This window comes from Marmota monax, unplaced genomic scaffold (assembly GCF_021218885.2).
Source record: "Marmota monax isolate L192 unplaced genomic scaffold, Marmota_monax_Labrador192_F-V1.1 WCK01_AAM20220418_F8-fsc00003, whole genome shotgun sequence".
NCBI lineage: Eukaryota > Metazoa > Chordata > Mammalia > Rodentia > Sciuridae > Marmota > Marmota monax.
The window spans coordinates 7,536,255-7,559,223 of NW_026694084.1; the positions used below are offsets into that span (position 1 = coordinate 7,536,255).

General features: G+C 35.0%; 1 protein-coding gene across 2 annotated transcripts in view; it reads right to left on the minus strand.

Moving 5' to 3' along the window:
• The window catches only part of Stk3 (serine/threonine kinase 3), a 370,473-nt gene that overhangs the window by 315,576 nt on the left and 31,928 nt on the right, over window positions 1-22,969 (minus strand). For both annotated transcript variants that reach the window (XM_058585630.1, XM_046464887.2), the window contains exons 2-3: window positions 12,436-12,516; window positions 8,778-8,906 (exon numbers count right to left, since the gene is read on the minus strand). In XM_058585630.1, coding sequence (XP_058441613.1) covers window positions 8,778-8,906; window positions 12,436-12,516 — 210 coding nt within the window. The remainder of the gene's footprint in view (window positions 1-8,777; window positions 8,907-12,435; window positions 12,517-22,969) is intronic.

Genomic DNA, 22,969 nt, shown 5'->3' on the forward strand with positions numbered 1-22,969 from the left:
AGGAAGGTGCCCCAAACAAACCAGGACACAATAATAACAGAATCCATGGACAGAGTAGTTGATGAAATGTCAGAGAAGGAGTTCACAAGATTCATAATTAAAATGATCTGTGAATTAAAGAATGACAAAAATGAGCAAATACAAGCAAAAATTAATCACTCCAACAATGAAATAAGAGAGCAAATACAGACAGCAAAAGATTAATTCAAGAGACAGATAGAGACTCTAAAAAAAAAACAGTCAGAAATCCTTGAAATAAAGGATACAATAAATCAAATAAAAAACTCAATAGAAAGCATAACCAACAGACTAGATCACTTGGAAGAAAGAAGGTCAGATAATGAAGACAAAGTATACAATCTGGAAAATAAAGTTGATCACACAGTGAAGAAAGTTAGAAACCATGAACAGAACATTCAAGAAATATGGGACAGCATCAAAAGACCAAGTCTAAGAGTCATTGGGATAGAGGAGGGCACAGAGTTTCAAACCAAAGGAATGTACAATCCCTTCAATGAGATAATATCAAGAAAATTTCACAAGCATGAAGAACAAATTGGAAAACCAAAACAAGAGGACACCAAATGTACAAAATTACAACAGATCTCCACCAAGGCACATTATATTGAAAATGCCTAGCATACAGAATAAGGATAGAATCTTAAAAGCTGCAAGAAAGAGGAATCAGATCACATATATGGGGAGAACAATTCGTATCTCAGCAGATTTTTCAACCCAGACCCTCAAAGCGTGGGACAACATACACCAAGCTCTGAAAGAAAATGGATGCCAACCAAGAATCTTATACCCAGCAAAACAAAGCTTTAGATTTGATGATGAAATAAAAACCTTCCATGATAAACAAAATTTAAAAGAATTTACAGCTAGAAAACGTGCACCACAGAACATCCTCAGCAAAATATCCCAAGAGAGAAAATGAAAAACAATCATGAAAATCAGCAGAGGGAGGGATTACATTAAAGGAAAATCTAATCAGAGGGGAAACCAAGTCACATTAAACACCAAAAATAAGCAAGAATGGCTACGAATACAAATCATGTCTCCATAATAACTCTGAATGTTATGGCCTAAACTCACCAATCAAAAAACACAGACTAGCAGACTGGATCAAAAAAAAGACCCAACAATATGCTGCCTCCAAGAGATTCATCTCATAGAAAAAGACATTCACAGACTGAATGTGAAGGGTTGGGAAAAATCATACCACTCACATGGACTGTGGAAGCAAGCACAGGTTTCCTCATATCAAATAAAATAGACTTCAAACTAAAGTCAATCAAAAAGGATAAAGAAGGACACTACATACTGCTCAAGGGAAGCATACACCAACAAGACTGAACAATTATAAATATAAATATATATGCCCCAAACAATGGAGCAGCTATGTTCATGAAACAAACTCTTCTCAAGTTCAAGAGTCAAATAGACCACAACACAATAATTTGACGTGACTTTAACACACCTCTTTCATCACTAGAGAGATCCTCCAAACAAAAGCTGAACAAAGAGGGCTAGGGCTAGGGCTAGGAGGTAGGGTTGTAGGACACCAGAAGCAAACCACTCTTCTATTTGTAGTAGAACACCCTCCTCGCATGTGTGAGACACTGGGTTCGATCCTCAGCACAACATAAAAATAAGTAAAGTTATTGTGTCCAACTACAACTAAAAAAATATTTTTAAAAAAGCCTACAAAGAAACTAAAGAACTCAATTATACAATCAATAACTTAGATTTAACTGACAAAGATAGAATATTCCATCCTTCAATGAAAGAATATACTTTCTTTTCAGCAGCACATGGATCCTCTCTAAAATAGCATGCCATGCCACAAAGCAACTCTTAGCAAATATAAAAAAGTAGAGATACTATCCTTCATTCTGTCAGAGCATAATGGAATGAAATTAGAAATCAATGGCAAAATAATAAATAAAATTCACCCTAACACCTGGAGTCTAAATAATACACTACTGAATGAACAATGGGTTACAGAAGACATCAAGGGGGAGATTAAAAAAAATTTATAAGTGAATGATACACTGATATAACATATCAAAATCTCTGGGAAACTATGAAAGCATTAAAAGAGGAAAGTTCATTGCATGGAGTTCATTCCTTAAAAGAAGAAAAAAAATCAACAAATAAATGACTTAACACTACATCTCAAAGCCCTAAAAAAGAAGAACAAATCAATACCAAAAGCAGCAGAAGACAGGAAATAATTAAAGCTGAAATCAATGAAACTGAAACAAAAGAAACAATTAAAAAAATTGACAGAACAAAAAGTTGGTTCTTTGAAAAAATAAATAAAATTGACAGACCTTAGCCATGCTTACGAGTAGAAGGAGAGAGAAAACTCAAATCACTAACATATGTGATTAAAAAAGGAAATATCACAACAGATACTACAGAAATACAGAAGATAATTAGAAATTATTTTGAAAACTTGTACTCCAAAAAATATAAAATATCGAAGGCATCGACAAACTTCTAGAGTCATATGATTTGCCCAAATGGAATCAGGATGGTATACACAATTTAAACAAACCAATTTCAAGTGACAAAATAGCAGACGCCATCAAAAGTCTACCAAACAAGAAAAGCCCAGGACGGGACAGATACACAGCCAAGTTCTACAACCGTTAAAGAAGAACTAATACCAATACTCTCCAATTTATTTCAGGAAATAGAAAAAGAGGCAGCACTTCCAAACTCATTCTGTGAGGCCAATATCTATTCCAAAACCAGAAAAAGACACATCAAAAAAAAGAAAACTTCAAACCAATATCTCTAATGAACATAGGTGCAAAAATTCTCAATAAAATTCTGGCAAATCAAATACAAAAATATATCCAAAAGATCGTGCACCACAATCAAGTGGGATTCATCCGAGGGAGTCAAGGTTAGTTCAATATATGGAAATCAATAAACGTAATTCATCACATCAACAGACTTAAAGAATCATATGATCATCTCAATAGATGCAGAAAAAGCATTTGACAAAATACAGCACCCTTTATGTTCAAAACACTAGAAAAACTAGGGATAACAGGAACATATCTCAATATCATAAAGGCTATCTATGCTAAACCCTATGCAAACATCATTCTAAATGGAGAAAAATTGAAGGCATTCCCTCTAAAAACTGAAACAAGACAGGGATGCCCTCTTTTACCACTTCTATTTAACATAGTTCTTGAAACACCAGCCAGACCAAATATACAGATGTAAGAAATTAAAGGGATACACATAGGAAAAGAAGAACTCAAATTGGCAATATTTGCTGATATGATTCTCTACCTAAAAGACCCTAAAATTTCCACCAGAAGCTTCTAGAACTATTAAATGAATTCAGCAAAGTATCAGGATATAAAGTCAACACCCATAAATCAAAGGCATTTCTGTATATCAGTGACAAATCCTCAGAAAGGGAAATGAGGAAAACTACCCCATTTTCAATAGCCTCAAAAAAAAATAAAATACTTAGTAATCAACTTAATGAAAGAGTTGAACGATCTATATAATGAAAATTGCAGAACCCTAAAGAAAGAAATCAAAGAAGACCTTAGAAGATGCTTGCTCTTGGATAGGCAGAATTAATATTATCAAAATGACCATACTTCCAAAAGCACTATACAGATCTAACACAATTCTGATCAAAATTCCAACAACATTCCTCATAGAAATAGAAAAAGCAATCATGAAATTCATCTGGAAAAATAAAAGACCCAGAATAGCTAAAGTAATCCTTAGCAGGAAGAGTGAAGCAGGTGGCATCACTATACCTTATCTCAAACTATACTATAAAGCAATAGTAACAAAAACAGCATGGTATTTGCACCAAAACAGACTGTACCAATGGTACAGAATAGAGGACACAGAGATTAACCCACAAAACTAAAATTTTCTTATATTAGACTGAGTGCCAAAAACATGTACTGGAGAAAAGATAGCCTCTTCAACAAATGGTGTTGGGAAATCTGGAAATCCATATGCAACAAAATGAAATTAAACCCCTATCTCTCACCATGGACAAAACTCAACTCAAAATGGATCAAGGACCTAGGAATTAAACCAAAGACCCTGTGTCCAATAGAAGAAAGAGTAGGTGCTAATTTTCATCATGTGGGATTAGGTCCCAACTTCCTTAATAAGACTCGTGTGGTGCAAGAATTAAAATCAAGAATCAATAAATGGGATTCACTCAAACTAAAAAGTTTCTTCTCAGCAAAAGAAACAATCTGTGAGGTGAATAGAGAACCTACATCTTGGAAGCAAATCTTTACCCCTCACACATCAGAAAGAGCATTAATCTCTAGGGTATATAAAGAAAAAAGCTAAACACCAAAAAAACAAATAACCCAATCAATAAATGGGCCAAGGACCTCAACAAACATCTCAGAAAATGATATACAATCAATCAACAAATACATGAAAAAATGTTCATCCATCACTAGCAATTAGAGAAATGCAAATCAAAACCACTCTAAGATTTTATCTCACTCCAGTCAGAATGGCAGCTATTATGAAGACAAACAACAATAAGTGTTGGCAAGGATGTGGGGGAAAAGGTACATTCATACACTGCTGGTGGGACTGCAAGTTGGTACAGTCAATATGGATAGCAGTGTGGAGATTTCTTGGAAAATTGGGAATGGAACCACCATTTGACCCAGCTATCCGTCTCCTTGGTCTATACTCAAAGGACTTAAAAACATCATACTACAGGGACACAGCCACATCAATGTTTACAGCAGCACAATTCACAATAGCTAAACTGTGGAACCAACCTAGACACCCTTCAATAGATGAATGGATAAAAAAATGTGGCATATATACACAATGGAATATTACTCAGCAATAAAAGAGAATAAAATCATGGCCATTTGCAGGTAAATAGATGGAGTTAAAGAAGATAATGCTAAGTGAAGTTAGCCAATCCCAAAAAACCAAATGCCAAATGTTTTCTTTGATATAAGGAGGCTAATATCTCACAGTGAGATAAGGAGAGAGAGCATGGGAGGAATAGACGAACTCTAGATAGGGCAGAGGGGTTGAGGGAAGGGAGGGGGTATGTGGTTATTAATGATGGTGGAATGTGATGATCATTATTATCCAAAGTACAGGTATGGAGACATGAATTGGTGTGAATATACTATGTATACAACCAGAGATATGAAAAATTGTGCTCTATATGTGTAATAAGAATTGTAATGCATTCTGCTGTCATATATAAATAAAAAATTTTAAAGAAATTCAAATAACAATCACATAAATCAAGAAAGCACTAACACATATTTAAAGAAAAAAATTTTTAAATGTACAATAAGAACAAGGACCTGATTTCCCTCCCTTCAATCTATAATGCTATTCCCTATACTGCTCATATATACCATATCCATACGTATAGTACTAGGTACTGTAATGGATGCTAAGAAATTAAAATATAATTCTCTTAAAGAAGAGAAGAAAAAAGATACTGAAGACTTTTCAGAAGGACTATAAGTCATCATTACCATCCAAATAAAAAAAAAGGAATCAAGATAATTTTCAGTTTTGCTGTTGAAAAACTAACTAGACGGACCAGAAGTTCTAGACCAGACACCTAGTTCTGGTTGCCACAAGGGGAGACCACTTTTTAAAAGAACTAGAGATGTAACTCAATAGTACAGCACTTGCCAAGCCTGTGCAAGACCCTGGGTTCAATCCTCAGTACTATATCTAAAAATAAATAAAAACCTAAATATATGATGATGCCATTAGCCCACCAGGAATTAGAAATTCTTTCTGGGATGATTAAAATTTTGACTATTGAACCTCAAATGTGAAGACTGCTTGAGTTGCTCAGACAGGAACTACAAGTACTTGCTAACCACTTTGTGGCAGGATCCAAGATTCATGAACTTCAAGAAACATAGGAGTGAAAAGATGAAAAATACAAGTAAAATAGGGCTTAAAAGAGAAACTTAGGGGACTGAGGTTGTGGCTCAGAGGTAGAGTGCTCGCCTACCATGCGTGAAACACTGGGTTCAATCCTCAGCACAACATAAAAATAAAATATTGTGTCCATCTGTAACTAAAAAAAATAAATATTAAAAAAGAGAGAAATTTAGGCAAGAGACTGAAAGCATAAAGCACTAAGAACAGAACCAACTTGTATGCCATCCTCAGAAAAATGAATTTATCCAGGCAACGAAGAGCAATGGCTTAACTCGATCTGTATTTTAAAATGATCACTCCAAGTTCAGGAAGAAAATGGGTTGGAGGAGGCAAACTGAAAGGCACAGTGAACAAATAAGATACTATTATTAAAATCTGAACAAGAGTTGACAAATTCCAAAATGTACAAAGATTAGCGAAAAAGATATACAATAGGTAAAATATTTGACACCTAAAATCTCCAAACTATAGCACTAGGAGCTAGGGATATAGCTTAGTGATAGAGTGCACGTACAGCACGCACAAGACCCTGGATTTGATCCCCAGCACCACCAAAATAAAAATTAAAAAATAAAGTATACTACTAGTTGCTGAATTTTTAACAATAATAAAATAATAATAGCACCAGGTGATTAGTAAGCATACCTTACTGACCCAGCACTATTCTACACTCAGTCTTTCCTTTTCTACATCCTCCTCAAGTTACAAAATTAACAGCAAGATTTAGAAATACTTTTTAATTACATGCTTTGATCTGGGGAATATATTTTTTATTACTACTTAAATTTCAAGTTATACAGGCTTAATGAACAATATTTAACATAACCTAAATATAAAGACTACTCTAAAGAAAAGCAAAATTTAACAAATAAGATGAACGAGTTTAACAACACAATAAACTAATACACTGAAAGAGTATCAGCTGTTTCCCCTTGTGGCCATATGGCTGACTAGGAAGTGTAGCTCAGAATCTACTGTTAACTTGGGCCAGAATCAGTGTACTGCATATCACTAGCCCAGGAAGATCAAAATTCAAAGTACTGATTGGTCTTGTACCAATGTAAAGTTGAAAAATTGTTAATTCAAACCATAGTCAATTGGAGACAATCTGTATAGATCTTGTTCATTTTTTTATTTGTTCTAATTAGTTATACATTACATGATAGCATTTCAACTCATTGTACACAGATGGAACACAACTTCTCATTTCTCTGGCTGTACAGGATGCAGAGTCACACCATTCACACAATCATACATGTGCATATGGAAATAATATCCACCTCATTCCACTATCCTTCCCACCCCTACACCCCTGCCCCCATGACCTCTGCCTAATCCAAAGTTTCTCCATTCTTTCCTAGCCCCCCACCACCCCAAATCATGGATCAGCAACCATATACCAGATAAAACATTTGACCTTTGGTTTTTGATCTTATACACTTTTAATAGAGAACATATTCCATGGATCTCTTATATGATACGAGAGTGACAATGTATCCAGACTCCCCTAAGTCACCAGCTCTAAGTCACCATGTGAGATAATTCTAACAAGAGACATAAGCTGAGGGCTTCTAGGAAAGTTATTTTCTTTTCTTTTTTTTTTTTTGTACAGAATGCCTTTATTTTATTTGTTTATTTTTATGTGGTACTGAGGATTGAACCCAATGCCTCACGCATTCTAGGCAAGCTCTCTGCCACTGAGCTACAGCCCCAGCCCTCTAGGAAAGTTCTTTACCCCTTCTTCCTTTCTACTACCTGTCTGGAATATAAACATTAGGCTTGGTCTGGAGCAGACCTCTTATAGCCATGAGATAATAAAAACACAAAGACAAATATCATAGGCTAAGAGTAAAAAGTATAGAAAAGCATCCTGAAACACAGCTATTATCTTATTGCTGCTATACAATCCTACCTTCAAACTGTTTGTTAAAGGAGAATAACATGTCTCTCTTTGATTAATTAACTACAGGCTAAACAACATCCTAATTTACACACTCTACATCCTTTAAAGAATAAATAACATGCTATTTAACACTGCATATAGGACCTTTTATCATCAGCTCCGTTTACTTTTCAATCTCATTTCATACCAATCTCTCCTGCATATTTCCTACTCCAATAATTAATTCTACGTGTTATCAAAACAGCACAGCCCCGTGAGCTGTTTTTTTCTCTCTACCTTTAATTCTCTTTAATCTCTCACCCCTTCATTACTTCATCAAATTAACTCTTCTTCAGCATTCCAGACTTCCTAACTCCACTGGCTAAAGGAAGGTGCCCTGCCTTCTTGTTCTCACATAAACTCCACACATCAGTCAGTGCTGTGTGTGACTATGCTATTAGAACTTTTACTTATATATCTGTCCTTCCAACTAGACTACCAATCCTTCAAGAAAAAATGACCTTAGTTCTTTTGGTATTCCTAGATCCTGGCACAGTACCTGATCAAATAGGTACATAGTAAACACTTACTGAATGAATTATATTTACATAAAATAGGACTGTTTTTAATTTGTTTAAAATATTTACATAATATTAACATCAAAAACTCTTTTTCATCCATAAATTTTCCCTGTAATAGGAAAATTGCTTGAGTATTTTCTTCATTACAAGTTTCTCAAGGCTATAATATTTATACTTTACAAGCAAAGAACTATAAATCCAAAAGACAATCCTAAAAAATGTCTTCACCTTCCCCAATCTCACTTCCAATGGGATGTCAGGGGGAAAAATATCGTATCCAAAGAAATACATTATTGTACATTATTCATAAAATTCATGAAAATGAAGATAAGCAAAACAATAAAATTTCTTCATACCTGTCACATTGTTGCATTATGGAAATTTCTTTGATTATTTCCTGAAGGTCTGATTCAACAGGTACCTGTTTAATTGCGACAACTTGACCAGATTCCTTATGTATTGCTTTAAAAACACTTCCATAAGACCTAAAAAAACCAAGATGTTATTATTTTCCCAGCAAACACCATAGCTATTAAGTCTACTTGAGTCTTTGTAGTGTTTTCTAGCTTAAAAACACTATTTAAATGCTAAAAAACAAAAGTAAACAAGAAAAGTTAATGAATTAGATTTATTGCTTCAGTTATAAATTTACAGTCATCAAATTAATAAAATGAGTTGCAATTTTTTATGAATGAAAGAAAAAGACTTACGGTTTGTCAACTCAAATGCAGCATTAAGAAGATATAAATGGAAATTAAAAAGAATGAAAGGTATATTAAAATATTCAAAGTCTCAAGTTAGGACAAAGGGTAATGTTAAGCAAAATAATCCCCAGAATATCAAGTCCCACCTCTATTTGCAGTACTTAAGAGCATCTGAAACCCTCAGCCAAAGTTAGAGAAGCAGGAGATCTTCAGTCTTCTGGTTCTCCCTGAGTTACCAATACCAACCCAAGGTCTCCTCAGCTCCTTTCACTGTTTTTTCCCCAAGAGAAAGAACACATACTCACAGATAAATGAGATAGTATTTAATGGTCACTTGCTGAAAAATAGCCTCTGTTTCAACTCCTGAAACTCTGCCAACTAAATATTCACGTGTTTTAAGCCAGGCGCAGCAGCACACAACTATAATCCCAGTGGCTCTGGAGGCTGAGGCAGGAGGAACATGAGTTCAAAGCCAGCCTCAGCAAAGGCGAAGTGCTACTTCGTGAGACCCTGTCTCACGAAGCAACTCAATGAGACCCTGTCTCTAAATTTAATAAAAAATAGAGCTGAGGATGTGGCTCAGTGGTCAAGTGCTCCTGAGTTCAATCCCCGGAACCCTAAAAGAACCACCACCACCAAAAAAAAATTCATATGTTTTAAAAAGTAAAAAAAAAAATAAGAGAACAACTCATTTTTAATTTAGTATGAAACAGAAAATAAGGATAAAAAATACTACCATTTGCTGAGTTCTTATTGGCAGATACCAGGTACTATGGTAGATGTTTTACATGTATTATCAAATTCATCCCTCCCAATTATGAAAAAAATAATATCATCATCATCAAAAGATGGGGAAACAGAATCAGATACCAGTAACTAGCAAATTCAAAATTCAAAGACTTTCTGATTCCAAAAATCATGGTCTTCACACTACATCATTTCCACAGAAGAGAAAAAACAACAAGTCATAGGCAGATATGGGATGTTTCCTAACATTGGGAACCTATGCAAAATCACTTTCAAACTTACAATCTTTCAAAACAAGTGAAAAAATGACAAGTAGTAAACCAACTATTTAAACAAAATGAATTTGATCCCATCTCCTGTTTCTTTAGCCCCTCCGAAGTACTCTCATTCAATTTTATACTCAAAGTCACTTTTGGATAGGGGTGTGTGTATATATATATATATCTTCCTTGAAAAGGCATTTATATGCATATTTCCTCAAAAACTAACATAGAATTCAGTGGTAGATATTCTATTATCAAATAAGCAATAACATCACTCCTTTCTAAGGACTCCTCAGCACTGCAAAGAAAAGCTGGGAACTCCATTTCCCAGAATCTCCTTCCCTGAATGTTTCCTAGTTAAATATCTGCCAGTGAGAAAAACATGCATGAAAGCTGAATGCAAAAAGAAGAAATCATTATTCTCTAGATGTGTTTGTATCAAATACACTGGCAGACATAAGATGCACAGTGGCTTACTGTTGAGCTTCTGATATTCATCACACTGTACAAACTAATTGCCAATTAGTGAAATTTCTGTCATTTCATAATTACTTATTTCTAATGTAATATACTATAATCAGAAAATATGACCTGGAAAAATACCTATATATAAAATTTGTCATTTTTTTTCAGTCTACAAACATACCCCAAAAAGGAAAAATGCAATGTGGAGACAGATAGATTCTCACATTAATTTACATATGTGTATATATACATATACACACATACAGACATATATATGCATATATACACACATATAAATGTAACATATATAATCCATATATAATCCATCTTACAGGCAATAACATTAAATATCACTGTATCTTCTTTTCCTATTATATCTGTCCAATTCAGGAAGAAATACACTGAAATATCCTATACAATTATAGTTTTATTAGATCCTCCTGATATTACTAATAGCTTTTCTATCATAAGTTTACCTGCTGTGTTATGTGACACAAAAGTTTTGTTATAAATTGTCCTTGATTTCATTACCTAATGTCCCTTTTTATTTAGCAGGAACCATTTAACTTTAAGTTATCTAATATAAATTTTGACACTCCTTCTTTGTTTTTTATTCATGCATACCTCTCTTAAGTGATTTTTACAGGAAATATCTTCTTATTTCCATTTTTTGTTTTACATGGAGCTCAGAACATAAAGCTAGCTAGGTTTTACATTTTTAATTTTCCAACAGTTTATCCTTTAGCAAACTGTTACAATGAGAATTAACATTCAGTGAAAATACACTAATTTTTTCCTTACATCTTATGTTTAGTTTATTATTTTATATTTTTCCTTTTATTTCATTTTCCTAGTTCTTGCTAATTTAAGCTGATATTCATACTGTTTTGTACCTTTTATTATTTTACAGGCTTTCTTACATTTTATCATTCCATTAAATACTACCCTCTTTTCTCTATGCTCAAAATGCAATATATTAGCTAGGCACAGTGGCACATGCCTGTAATCCCAGCTACTCAGGAGGCTGTGGCAGGAGGAACCCAAGCTCAAGGCCAGTCTCAGCAATTTAGGGAGGCTCTCAGCAACTTAGCAAGAGTCTGTCTCAAATATTTTTTTTTTTTAAATCTTAAAGGGTTGGGGATGTAGCTCAATGGTAATGTGCACCTAGGTTCAATCCCCAGTATAAAAAAAAAAATGCTGTATGTTTGTCTACTATTATTTTGAAATCATGCTAATTATTCCTCCGCATACACATACTGATTCTTCATCAAGACACTCAATTCATGGTCTGAGGTTGTGGCTCAGTGGTAGAGCACTTGCTTCGCATGTGTGAGGCACTGGGTTTGATCCTCACTACCACATAAAAATGAATAAATGAAATACAGGTATTGTGTACAACTACAATGGAAAACATTTTTTTAAAAAAGACACTCCATTCATATCTACTATTTACCTTTTCCCAAATAAATGGCCCTAACTGTGCCAAAGAGTTGGACCGATGTCACTTGCCTAACAAAGTCAAAATTGTTCAAGCATATTAATGAGCATGCCTATGAGATGAACTAATAAATATTTTTGGAAATCACTTAAAAGCACACTTCTAGCTTTTCTCACACACACACACACACACACATACTCACACACACGAACAGCTTCTCTGAAAGATACTATTACATAGTCTAACACAATCTGATCTTTAAAATTCCATATTAATTGCCAGATATACTTGTTATACACAGTCAATTCAAACAATATACTCTACTTGAAATATTAATATAGTTTTTATAACAGTTATATAATTATCTAAATATTACTTTCATATTTTTTATACTTACCCTTCTCCAAGCTTCTCTAATACATCAAAAACTTCTTCAGGCTGCTTAGTCAAACTGTCTTCACTTAGCTTTTTTAGCTTACTGAAAAGAAAAAAAAAAAAGAAATGTTTTCCTTAAGACCTCTTAAAATATTTTTTTGTTTTTAATAGGCAATATAATCAGATGGCTTAAAAATCAATAAATATAAAAAGGTATACAGTGAACATTCTCCTTCTACACTGTTTCTCGTGTACCTAGAAACATCCCAAAACATAATCTTTTTATTAGTTTTTATGAAATTTTCATATAAATATGAATATGTATGTTTAATTCTACTCCTTTTGAACATACATACTATTTTGTTCTATTATTTCCACTTAACAATATAGCGTCATGTGTCACTTAACAATGGAGATACATTCTGAGAAATGTATCACTAGGCAATTTCATCACAGTACGAAATTCATAGAGTGTCCTACACAAACAGATAGCAGAGACTATTAAACATAGAGATCATTTAGTCATACATATAAATGGTATGACTTATTACTACTTGAGCCATGATGAATAAAACAACATCGGAAAATGATATAATCAAGAGACATGGTCAACAGGAGACATGAGGTTGCTGTCAGTATAATATGGCATACAGTTTTACGCTAAACTTCTTTTTATAAGTAGAAGTATACTCTAAAATAATAGCCGGGCGCAGTGGTGCATGCCTATAATCCCAGGAGCTGTCTCTAAATAAAATACAAAACAGGGCTGGGGATGTGGCTCAGTGGTTGAGTGTCCCTGAGTTCAACCCCTGGTGCCAAAAAAATAAAAAGTAAAAAATAAATAAAGTAATAAAAGTATAGTATAGTAAATACATAAACTGGTAACATAATCGTTTATTATCATTAACAAGTATTGTATACTAAACATTTGTATGTTATTACATTTTTATACAGTTAGTGTACAACAAATTGTTTACTCAAGCATTGCCACAAACACGTGAATAATGTGTTGTACTATGAGGTCACAGTGTCTATAATGTCACTAAGAAATAGAAATTTTTCATCTCTGTTATACTCCTGTGGGACTGCCGTGACATATACAGTATGTCACTGACTGACACATCATCATGCAGCACATTGACCTTACTGACAAACAAGCATATAAGCATAATCATAATAATAATTTCAAAATCATTATTATAATCTTATAGTAATTATTAAAATTGCTGATTACATCATATATTTTAATTGTAAGTTTGTTGAGAGCCACAGCCGAAGGGGCCCCAGCAAACTTCCAGCTGCCGGCTGATGATTGGCTCACAGCGGCCCCAGCAACATCTAGCTGATTGGCTCCTCTGCGGTGATGCTCATTGGGCTGTTTCCCTGCCCTTTCAGACCACGGAGCTGCTCATTGGGGGACTTTTTTGGCTCCGCCCACGTGACCCAGCCAATCGGCCTCAAGAGCAGGAGGATTGTGAGAGAGAGGGGAGAAGCTTTTGTGGGAGAGAGAGGCTTGTGGAAAGCCGGTGGTGGCAGTTGAGGCTCTGAGGGTTTTTCCTGAGAGGCTGTTTTGTTTGGAGTGTGTGGTTCTAAAAATAAAGTTAGTTTCTTTTGACAAGTGGCTCCTGATTGTGCCCAGCCAGACTGCGGCATAAGTTATATAAATATGTATATGTATAGTAGTCCCTCTCCATATCATATTGCTTTCCACAGCTTCAGTTACCCAAGGTCAACAGGAATACAAACATGTTAAATGAAAAAGTCCAAAAATAATCAATTCATAAGTTTTGAATTACACACTACTCTCAGTAGCATGAAGAATTTCACCTCCAGACTGAAATGAAGAATTTTCACTTCCAGACTGCGAATCATCCCTTTATCCAATGTACATATGCTGTGTATGCTACCTGCCTATTAGTCACTGAGAGCCATCTTGGTGACAGAACAAAAAGTATATGTTTAAATAAAAATTTATTTCTCAGGCTGGGATTGTGGCTCAGTGGTAGAGCACTTGCCTAGCATGGGGGGCCCGGGTTCGATCCTCAGCACCACATAAAAATAAAGGCATTGTGTTGTGTCCATCTACACCTAAAAAATAAATGTTTTTTTAAAAAAGTATTTCTCATAGTTCTGAGGGCTGGAAGTCCCAAGATTAAAAGCCCAAAAGATTTGGTGTCTTGGGAGAGTGTACTTTCAGATTCACAGAATGGCATCTTCTTGCTTCTTCCCAGGGTAGATGGAGGAGGCAAGGGAGCTTGTTGGAACCTCTTTTATAAGAGCACTAATTCCATTATGGGGATGATCAGGATCTAATCACCTCCTAATATCATCACCTTGAGAGTTAGGATTTCAACATACAAATTTAAGGAAAGACACATCTAGACTAAGTATCTTGTGTCTTCCTTTTTCTAGGCAGCTAATTGAGTGACTTGTCTAAGATTACACAGTTAATTTTTGCAGAGCCAAAATTCCAGCAGCCGTAATGTCCTTTTCTTTTTTTTTTTTTTTTTGTTTTGTTTTTTGTGGTTTATTTATTTTTTTTTTATTTGTTTTTATTGGTTGTTCAAAACATTACAAAGCTCTTGACATATCATATTTCATACAGGTTAAACCAAAAAACAGTTTAAGATGACTCTAATTATGCAAAGTATCATCACCATGGAATGAAACCAGAAATCAATACCAGCAAGAAACAGAAAAATCCACAAATATCTAAAACTGATACAACTCAATCTTAATCTCTTAAACAACCAACAAGGAGAAAATCACTAAGATTTAAGAAAAATCTCAATACAAATAAAAATGAAAACACATCATACCTAAGCTTATGAGATGGAGCTAAAGCAATACAAAGAGGAAATGTTATAGCAGTAAACACATGAAAAACGAATAAACAAACTTACTTTAAAAATTAAACTTAATAAGAAAAAAAGGAAGGTAATAATGAAGATGAAAGAAGATATAAATGAAATAGAAAACAGAAAAAAATAAATTCAACCAAGATTTAGTTTTTGTTTAAAAAAAAAAAAATTAACCCACCCCTAGTGAGACTAAGAAAAAAAAAAAAAAACAGAAAACTCAAATAACTAAATTGGGAGCAATACAACTAATTGCACGCAGGAAAGGATAATATTAAGAACTATCCGAGCTGGGCACGGTGGGGCACACCTGTAATCCCAGCAGCTTGGGAGGCTGAGACAGGAGGATCACAGGTTCAAAGCCAGCCTCAGCAATGGCAAGATACTAAATAACTCTGTGAAACCCTGTCTCTAAATAAAATACAAAATAGGGCTGGGATGTGGCTCAATGGTTGAGTGCTCCCAAGTTCAATCCCCAGTACCAAAAAAAATTAAAAATTTTTAAAAAGAACTATCCATCAACAAATTAGATAACCTAGAAGAATTGGATAAATTCCTAGAAATATATAATCTACCAAGACTAAATCATGTAATCATGAAGAAAAAAAATTACATATGAAAAGTCCTGTAATTATTAAAGAGATTGAAACAGTAATCAAAAACTTTCAACAAAGCCCCAAGAGATTTATATTCACTGGAGAATTCTATTGAAAATTTGAAGGAAAATTAACATCAGTCCTCCTCAAATTTTTCCTAAGAATTCAAGAGAAGGAAAGAGTTCCATATTCAATTTGTGAAGACAGCATTATTCTGACACTAAGACTGGACAAGGACTCAAAATCACTGTTATACATACACTAACATGGCTAAAATTAAAGATCAATTCTCAGCAAGGATATGGAAGTAGAAGATCTCTTATATGTGGCTGTTGGAAATGCAAAAGTAAATAGCTACTCTAGAGAAGTGTTAGCATTTCTTCTAAAGTTATACAACCCAAGATTTCCACTCCTAGGTGTTTATCCAAGGAAAACAAAAATACATCTTAACCAAAGACACAAATCTTCACAGGACCTTATTCCTAACAACTAAAAACTGAAAAGAAAAAAAAATCCAAAGTCCACCAACTGGTAAATGAATAAACAAACTATGATAAAATCATTACTGCTCATCAGAAGGAGCATTTGTTTTATGTATATTGTACCTCAATAAAATTAACTCCGCAAAAAAGTATCTAGACTTAGTGGTAAGGAAATTACTGGTGATGACAGCAAGAACAATTTAGTGGAGCTGTGAAGGCGGAAACTAGACAGTAATTGTGGGAAGCAGTGATGTGGATCAAGGTGTCTGATAGCCTTATTGTTGTGGTGTACTTGCACTGGAATTCTCCCTGTGCAAAAGTACAGGGTTAACATTTGCCAGTTACTATGCCAAGGGCCCTGGGTCTCTCTGGGCAAACACCCAGGGATATCAGTTCTGACCTTGAAACTCAGATGCTGACTCCTTGGGATAGAAGATTCTGAGCATAGCATGATAACCCTAATGTCTCATCCATGCTGTGACCTACAAGCCTGCCTGCTTTGCAGAAACTTTCTCATAAATAAACTTTTGATGATAAAACTGATATAAATAACATGTGGAGCCAGGTCTGGGTCACTGTTCTCAATCAGAGTTCAGTATCCCACTTTCTCTCTAAATGTTTGTGGGTTTTTCTTAATCCTCCATTGCCCCTCGCTGGTAAAAGGGCACCCAAACAAGGACCAGACACAGGGGAACTTCTCTTTGATGATTAGATGAGGGGACAATTCTGAAGAACACAGTCATTTTGGGAAAGTAGCACAGTACAGTCAGGTGTAAAACATGGAACATATAGAATCCAAAGAAAGGGATCTCTGTGTTGCTTTGCTTAAATCAAGGAAGACACAGTTGTCACAGATTTTAAAATTTGTTACTAAAATTAAGCCCTGGTTTCCTAAAGAAATATAGAGACATAGAAGAGACTTAGTAAAAAGCCGCATGATAGGTATACAGCTGAAGACACAAACAAGGCACCTGTGGCTACTTTTACTTTATGGTCTTTTGTGTGAGACTCTCTCAACCCATCTCATGAAAGTGTGATACAGGAGATTGGGGTTGTGGTTCAGCGGTGGCCCGTTTGCCAGGCATGTGTGAGGCACTGGGTTTGATTCTCAGCACTGCATATAAAAAAATAAAGGTCTATCAACAACTAAAAAGAATATTAAAAAAAAAAAGAAAGTGTGATATGGCCGGCTTCTGACATGATTTCTGGCCTTAAAAACACCTATAATGGTTATAAACTGTTAACAACAAGTCCGCTGCTGACAGCACCTATCCCTCCCCCACTGGAGCCCTTGCCTCCTTCGAGTAAACAGGAACTGAAGGCAGGGAGTCTAACCAGGACAAAATTAAAATTATGAGTATACAGATCAGCACTTTGTCACTGCTGCAACAGAGTCTCCAGACAAAACATAAACTATAGCACCACACGTTAAGAGAATAATTTTACAAAAGAAGAAATAGTTTTAACAATAGCCATGGGGCTGGGATTGTCGCTCAGTGGCACAGCGCTTGCTAGTATGAGGTACTAGGTTCAATCCTCAGCACCACATAAAAATAAATTAAAGGTATTGTGTCCATCTACAACCAAAAAATATATTTTTTAAAAATAGCCCTCCTTGCTTCTTAGTTTCTTTAGATCTCTTATCTCTCCTAGACTTAAGATGTAAATTACACAGCTTTCAAGATTACAAGAATTATAGAAAAATCAGTTAAGACAAAAGGAGAAAAATTGTCCCCATTAAATTCAAGCCACTTCAGCTTGGCTACTGATCTTGTTTACCTCTAGTATTCTGCCACACCACTTTCCTAACAAATTCCTCCCTAAATGCTATAGCAAAGAGAAAAACAGAGTGAACTGACTCTAAACTAAGCTAAAAGTGCACTTTGATTTGATAAAGGTGTTCTACATGATCTTTTACTAAAGTATTGTGGTCTGTAATTTTTTCTAGAACTCCTATTTTTTAAAATTCTCTATTTTTGAGTTAATGGTTTTATGGCGAATTCACATTTAATCTTGTGCTCCTAAATCAATGCATTTTTCTGATCCATGTTTACACTTTGTCTTTGTTCAGAGACCAATTTTTCTAGGGTTACCTTTGAAATACAATAAAAAAATTCTTTTTACTAAATCCTAAAAAGGACATAGACATGGTGATGTTGGGGGTAGATCTGATAGCCATCAAGGACAAATGTTAGCTGTTTGAACCTTTGTTTTCAGTGATCATCCTGGCATTTCCAACTGTACAGGCCTGCCCTATATTTAAGTCATAATATAAAAGTCTGATGAGCTCTATATTAATTTCAAACAGGTTAAATCTAATAAAGACTTAAATAACATCTATAACATTGTCTCCTACCTACTTTTTTTATAAAAAGTTATAAAATCTTTGTTTCCTGTTTATTTTGTGTATGTGTGCACACCTGTGTATTATGTCACTGAGTCTACATATGTGCTTCAGTCTATATATCGTGTACATGGTATCAAAATTGGCATATAAATGAGCACTCATAAATAAAAATTTAAATAAGAAATGGATCCAAATATTTTTTGGTTTATGTGGCTTAAAAAAAAAGTTCAGTTTGGACTGGGTAAATAGATAAAAAATAAAGATGTCTTCAAAATTACTAACTCACGTTTTTCTACATGGTTAGACAATAAAGTGTTGGTTTCTATAAAATGCCTAAGATGTAACATCGATTACTTTTAGGATTTTTCTTTAGCAAAAAAAGAAATGACTAGCACTGTTAACTATATAGATTTGCATCTTGGCTTATGTAGTTAAAAATAAGTAAATTAGATTCAGCACAAATGAGACTTTCATTTTCTTTGTTTCTATGTCTTCACCAAAAACAAGGTTGTTAAGAGTTAAGATTCAGGCTGGGGATGTGGCTCAGTGACAGAGCGCTTTCCTAGCACATGTGAGGCACTGGGTTCAATCCTTAGCACCACATAAAAATAAATAAAATAAAGGCATTCTACAAAAATTTTTTTAAAAAAAGAGTTAAGATTCTATCAGGTTTGATTTGTATATTAAGAGTATAAAAGGATTAGTTGGGCTAATCCACATGCCTGGCAGGTGACTTTTGCTAATTTTTCTGGCCAAGTAAAAAACTATACATCAAGTCACTTCCAACTGCTTAGCCACTTAGCTACAGAGCTAGACCATCCTCCAGAAGTTAAAACTGATAACTCTCTGACTTATACCAGGTCTCCTTTTCCACAGTTTTGTAATAAAATCATATTGATCACTAAACAGGTATCCCTTATAATCCTCAAGGCCAGGCCATTGTAGAATGAGCTCACTTGTCCATTAAGTTACAATTACAAAAACAAAAAGGGGGAGATAGACCCCCACAAATTGTTTGAATCAAGCTCTGTTTAAATTTTTTTTAATTGTAATGCTGAGGGCTGTGGTTGTGGCTCAGCAGTAGAGTGCTTGCCTAGCAGTGAGTGCTTGCCTAGCAATTGCAAGGTCCTGGCTTCGATCCTCAGCACAAGAAAGAAAAGAAAGAAAGAAAGAAAAATCAAAAAGAAAGAAAGAAAAGTATTGTGTCCAACTGCAACTAAAAAATAAACGTTAAAAAAATTGTAATGCTGAAGGTCACACTGCTACTGAGTGACACATGACTCTAACTGCAACAGGCCTGACAGTGATAATATATAAAACCTATATAATAAACCTATATAAAACATATATAATAAACGTGTGGGTCCAGCTTTGGGTCACTGTTCTCAATCAGAGTTCAGTCTCCCATATGATCTTGCTTTTCTCTCTAAATGTTTGTATGTTTTCCTTAATTCCCCATCACCCCTCGCCAGTTTCTGAATTAACAGCAGCACAGGTCGTGGCAGGCAATGGCTTGGGACAGTGGATAAGTGAAGAAGTAGAGATTATGAATCACTCTACAATTAAGGATTCTGGAAAGGATAGTAATTGTGCAGACATGCATTTGAGAAAGATTACAGCAAAACAACAACAAAAAAAAAAACCCACACATGAAATGTTTGAGCAAGTTTAAATGATATTTGGGATGAATTAGTAAAGTACAAGAAGGGTGAAGCTACAAGATGACAAAAGAGACAATGAGTAAACCCTGTCCCTGAGACAATGAATAAACATATGTCCAAGCATATGTGATGAAACTGCTTTAACCTCAGAGTTGTTAAGAACACCTCTCAAGATTATAATAGTATGAAAGGATAGGCAGAGTTACAGATAAGACTATAGGTTGGTGGGAGCCAGCTGAGGGGTTCTTTCATATATTGGTTTGTATTGTTTTATGAAGTAAAAGAATTATTTTATCTGTTGTAAGGAAGTTAAAAATCTCACATTTGAAGATATATGACTATATTTTAAATAGCCAGAGTACAGAGAAGAAAGAAAGAAAGAAAGAAAGAAAGAAAGACCTTAACCTCACAAAGGTTAGCAGGATTACTAAATAGAAATGCAGGCCTTGTTGAAGGTAAGAGACCACAATTATAAAATGACAATCTTTGAGATGGTGTACTTTCTTTACTGTTGATCCAAAATCCCAATGTAGGCAAAGAGAGTAATCTGTCCAGAGTTAGAACTTTACCAGGCAGGTGCTATAGAAGAACAATGAGATAAGAAAGTTAAAAATATTGAAAAAAGAATGGTTGAACAATAACATCAGTCAGAGACAGAAATAAAAATATGGGGTGAGGGTGGAGACTGGGGTCACAGCGCAGTGGGAGAGCACTTGCCTAGTACGTGTGAGGCACTGGGTTCAATTCTCAATACCTCATATAAATAAATAAAATAAAGGTCCATTGGCATCTGTGTGAATGAATGTGTGTGTGTGTGTGTGATTTTTTTTTAAAGGGAGGAGGCTAATGAGCAGGGAGAAAAAATGAAGTGCAAAGATATTATGTACCAGAAAAAGAGCACAGTCCTATCAGAATTAAAAAGCCATCTCTTAAATTTTCAAAAAACAAAAATTGACAATTGTGCCTCAGAAATCAAAAATGCTTCATGTCCTTCAAACTTAAAAAAAAACAACTCAAGTTGAACCACAGTTATGGAGGCAGCATTATTATTAACAATTCTCTTTACTAGTAAGTGAAAAGTAACCTAATCACTACATCCTTCCTCAGGAGTTATAAAGTTTGCTTCAAAGCAAGCTCATACTCTGGTTCACTTTAAACAAACAAATCATAGGTTCCCCCAAATTAATCCAGTAAATACAATGAATATTTTCTATTAGTCCACAGATCTTATTTTCTCAGTATGTAAAACAATTGATATGTCAATTGCCTAATTTAACTTAGTCAAAAAGAGTGTCTCTGGGGCATTTACCAAGTGAAAACACATGATTTATTTTGGTAAACAATTCATGTTTTATGTCATTGTGTCTTTATTTCCTCTTTCTCTTTCTGGTGTTTAAATGATCTCTTCAGTTACAGTTTAATTTAAAATAATTTTTGTATTGTCTATTTTTAAAAATCTTTGTAGTTCAAAAAATTCTCATAATTAAAAGTAGTCTAGAGATTCAAGATGGGGAGCTAGGGTAAGGCTGCATTCCTAGTCTCTCTGTGACCTGAGATTCAAGTAGGATTACTGCAACTCTGCAAGGTGGGTCAAAGAGAGATTGCACTAAAACTCAATACTGGACAGTCAGAGTGTCTTGGACACTCAGAAATTTGGGTACATTAAACAAAGAAGAAAGAATATATTGAACTCAAGCCTATTGCAGCAGCACCGGTAGCGGCACTGGTTCAGCACAGAAGAAGGAAAAACACAGAGAAACACAACAAACAAATAGATTTAGTACAGAGACCCCGAGATCAGAAGAGCTGCATGCCCTTAGCTGATCCAGAGGCTGCACTGTACACTGGGCATAATGAGTGCCCCATTTTCCCAACTGGCTATAGAGAGCTGAAGTGGGGGCCATCCTGAGGTGGCCATGCTGCAGCTGCTGCTATGGAAGCTAAGAGATCCAAGCAAAGATTTTACACAATCCTCACATGTATCTGCCACAGGACCTAGGGTATACTCAGAAGAATGAGAGTAACAAGCACAGAGAACATATACCCAGGTGGGTTTAAGTTGGAAAAGCAAAACAGAGCCTAACTCATTTTCCCCTGAGTCTGGTGGCTCAAAAGACCAGCTGAAGCAGGTTGAGAATCTGAACAGGAGTATGAATACACTCAGAGTCTAAGACCAAGAAGCCTGGAAAGTCTGTGTTCATGGGCAGGAGAGGTGATGAAGTACTGGCTCCCCTGCCTCATGAATAGAATCCTTTGGAGGGCTCCTGAGATCCAAATTCCCAGAAGAGATCTGCAATTGCCAGTCCCTAGGATGTGTTGATCTAATCTCTCCAGATCAATCAGAACCCAACAAAACCCCTGAAGCCTAATTAGACCCAGCACCACTATCAGAACTCCACTCACAGAGCCTAATTAGAATAAATTATAATCCATGTATATATGTCAAAATGCACTCTTCTGTCATGTATATCTACAAAGAACACACACACAAAAAAAAAAGAACTCCACTCACAGAACTCTGAAGCACCCCAACATAAAAATACATTGGCCTGGACTGTGCAGGGAAAATTTCAGCTGACAGTACTTCCCATCTCTTCCTACCTTTACTGGAA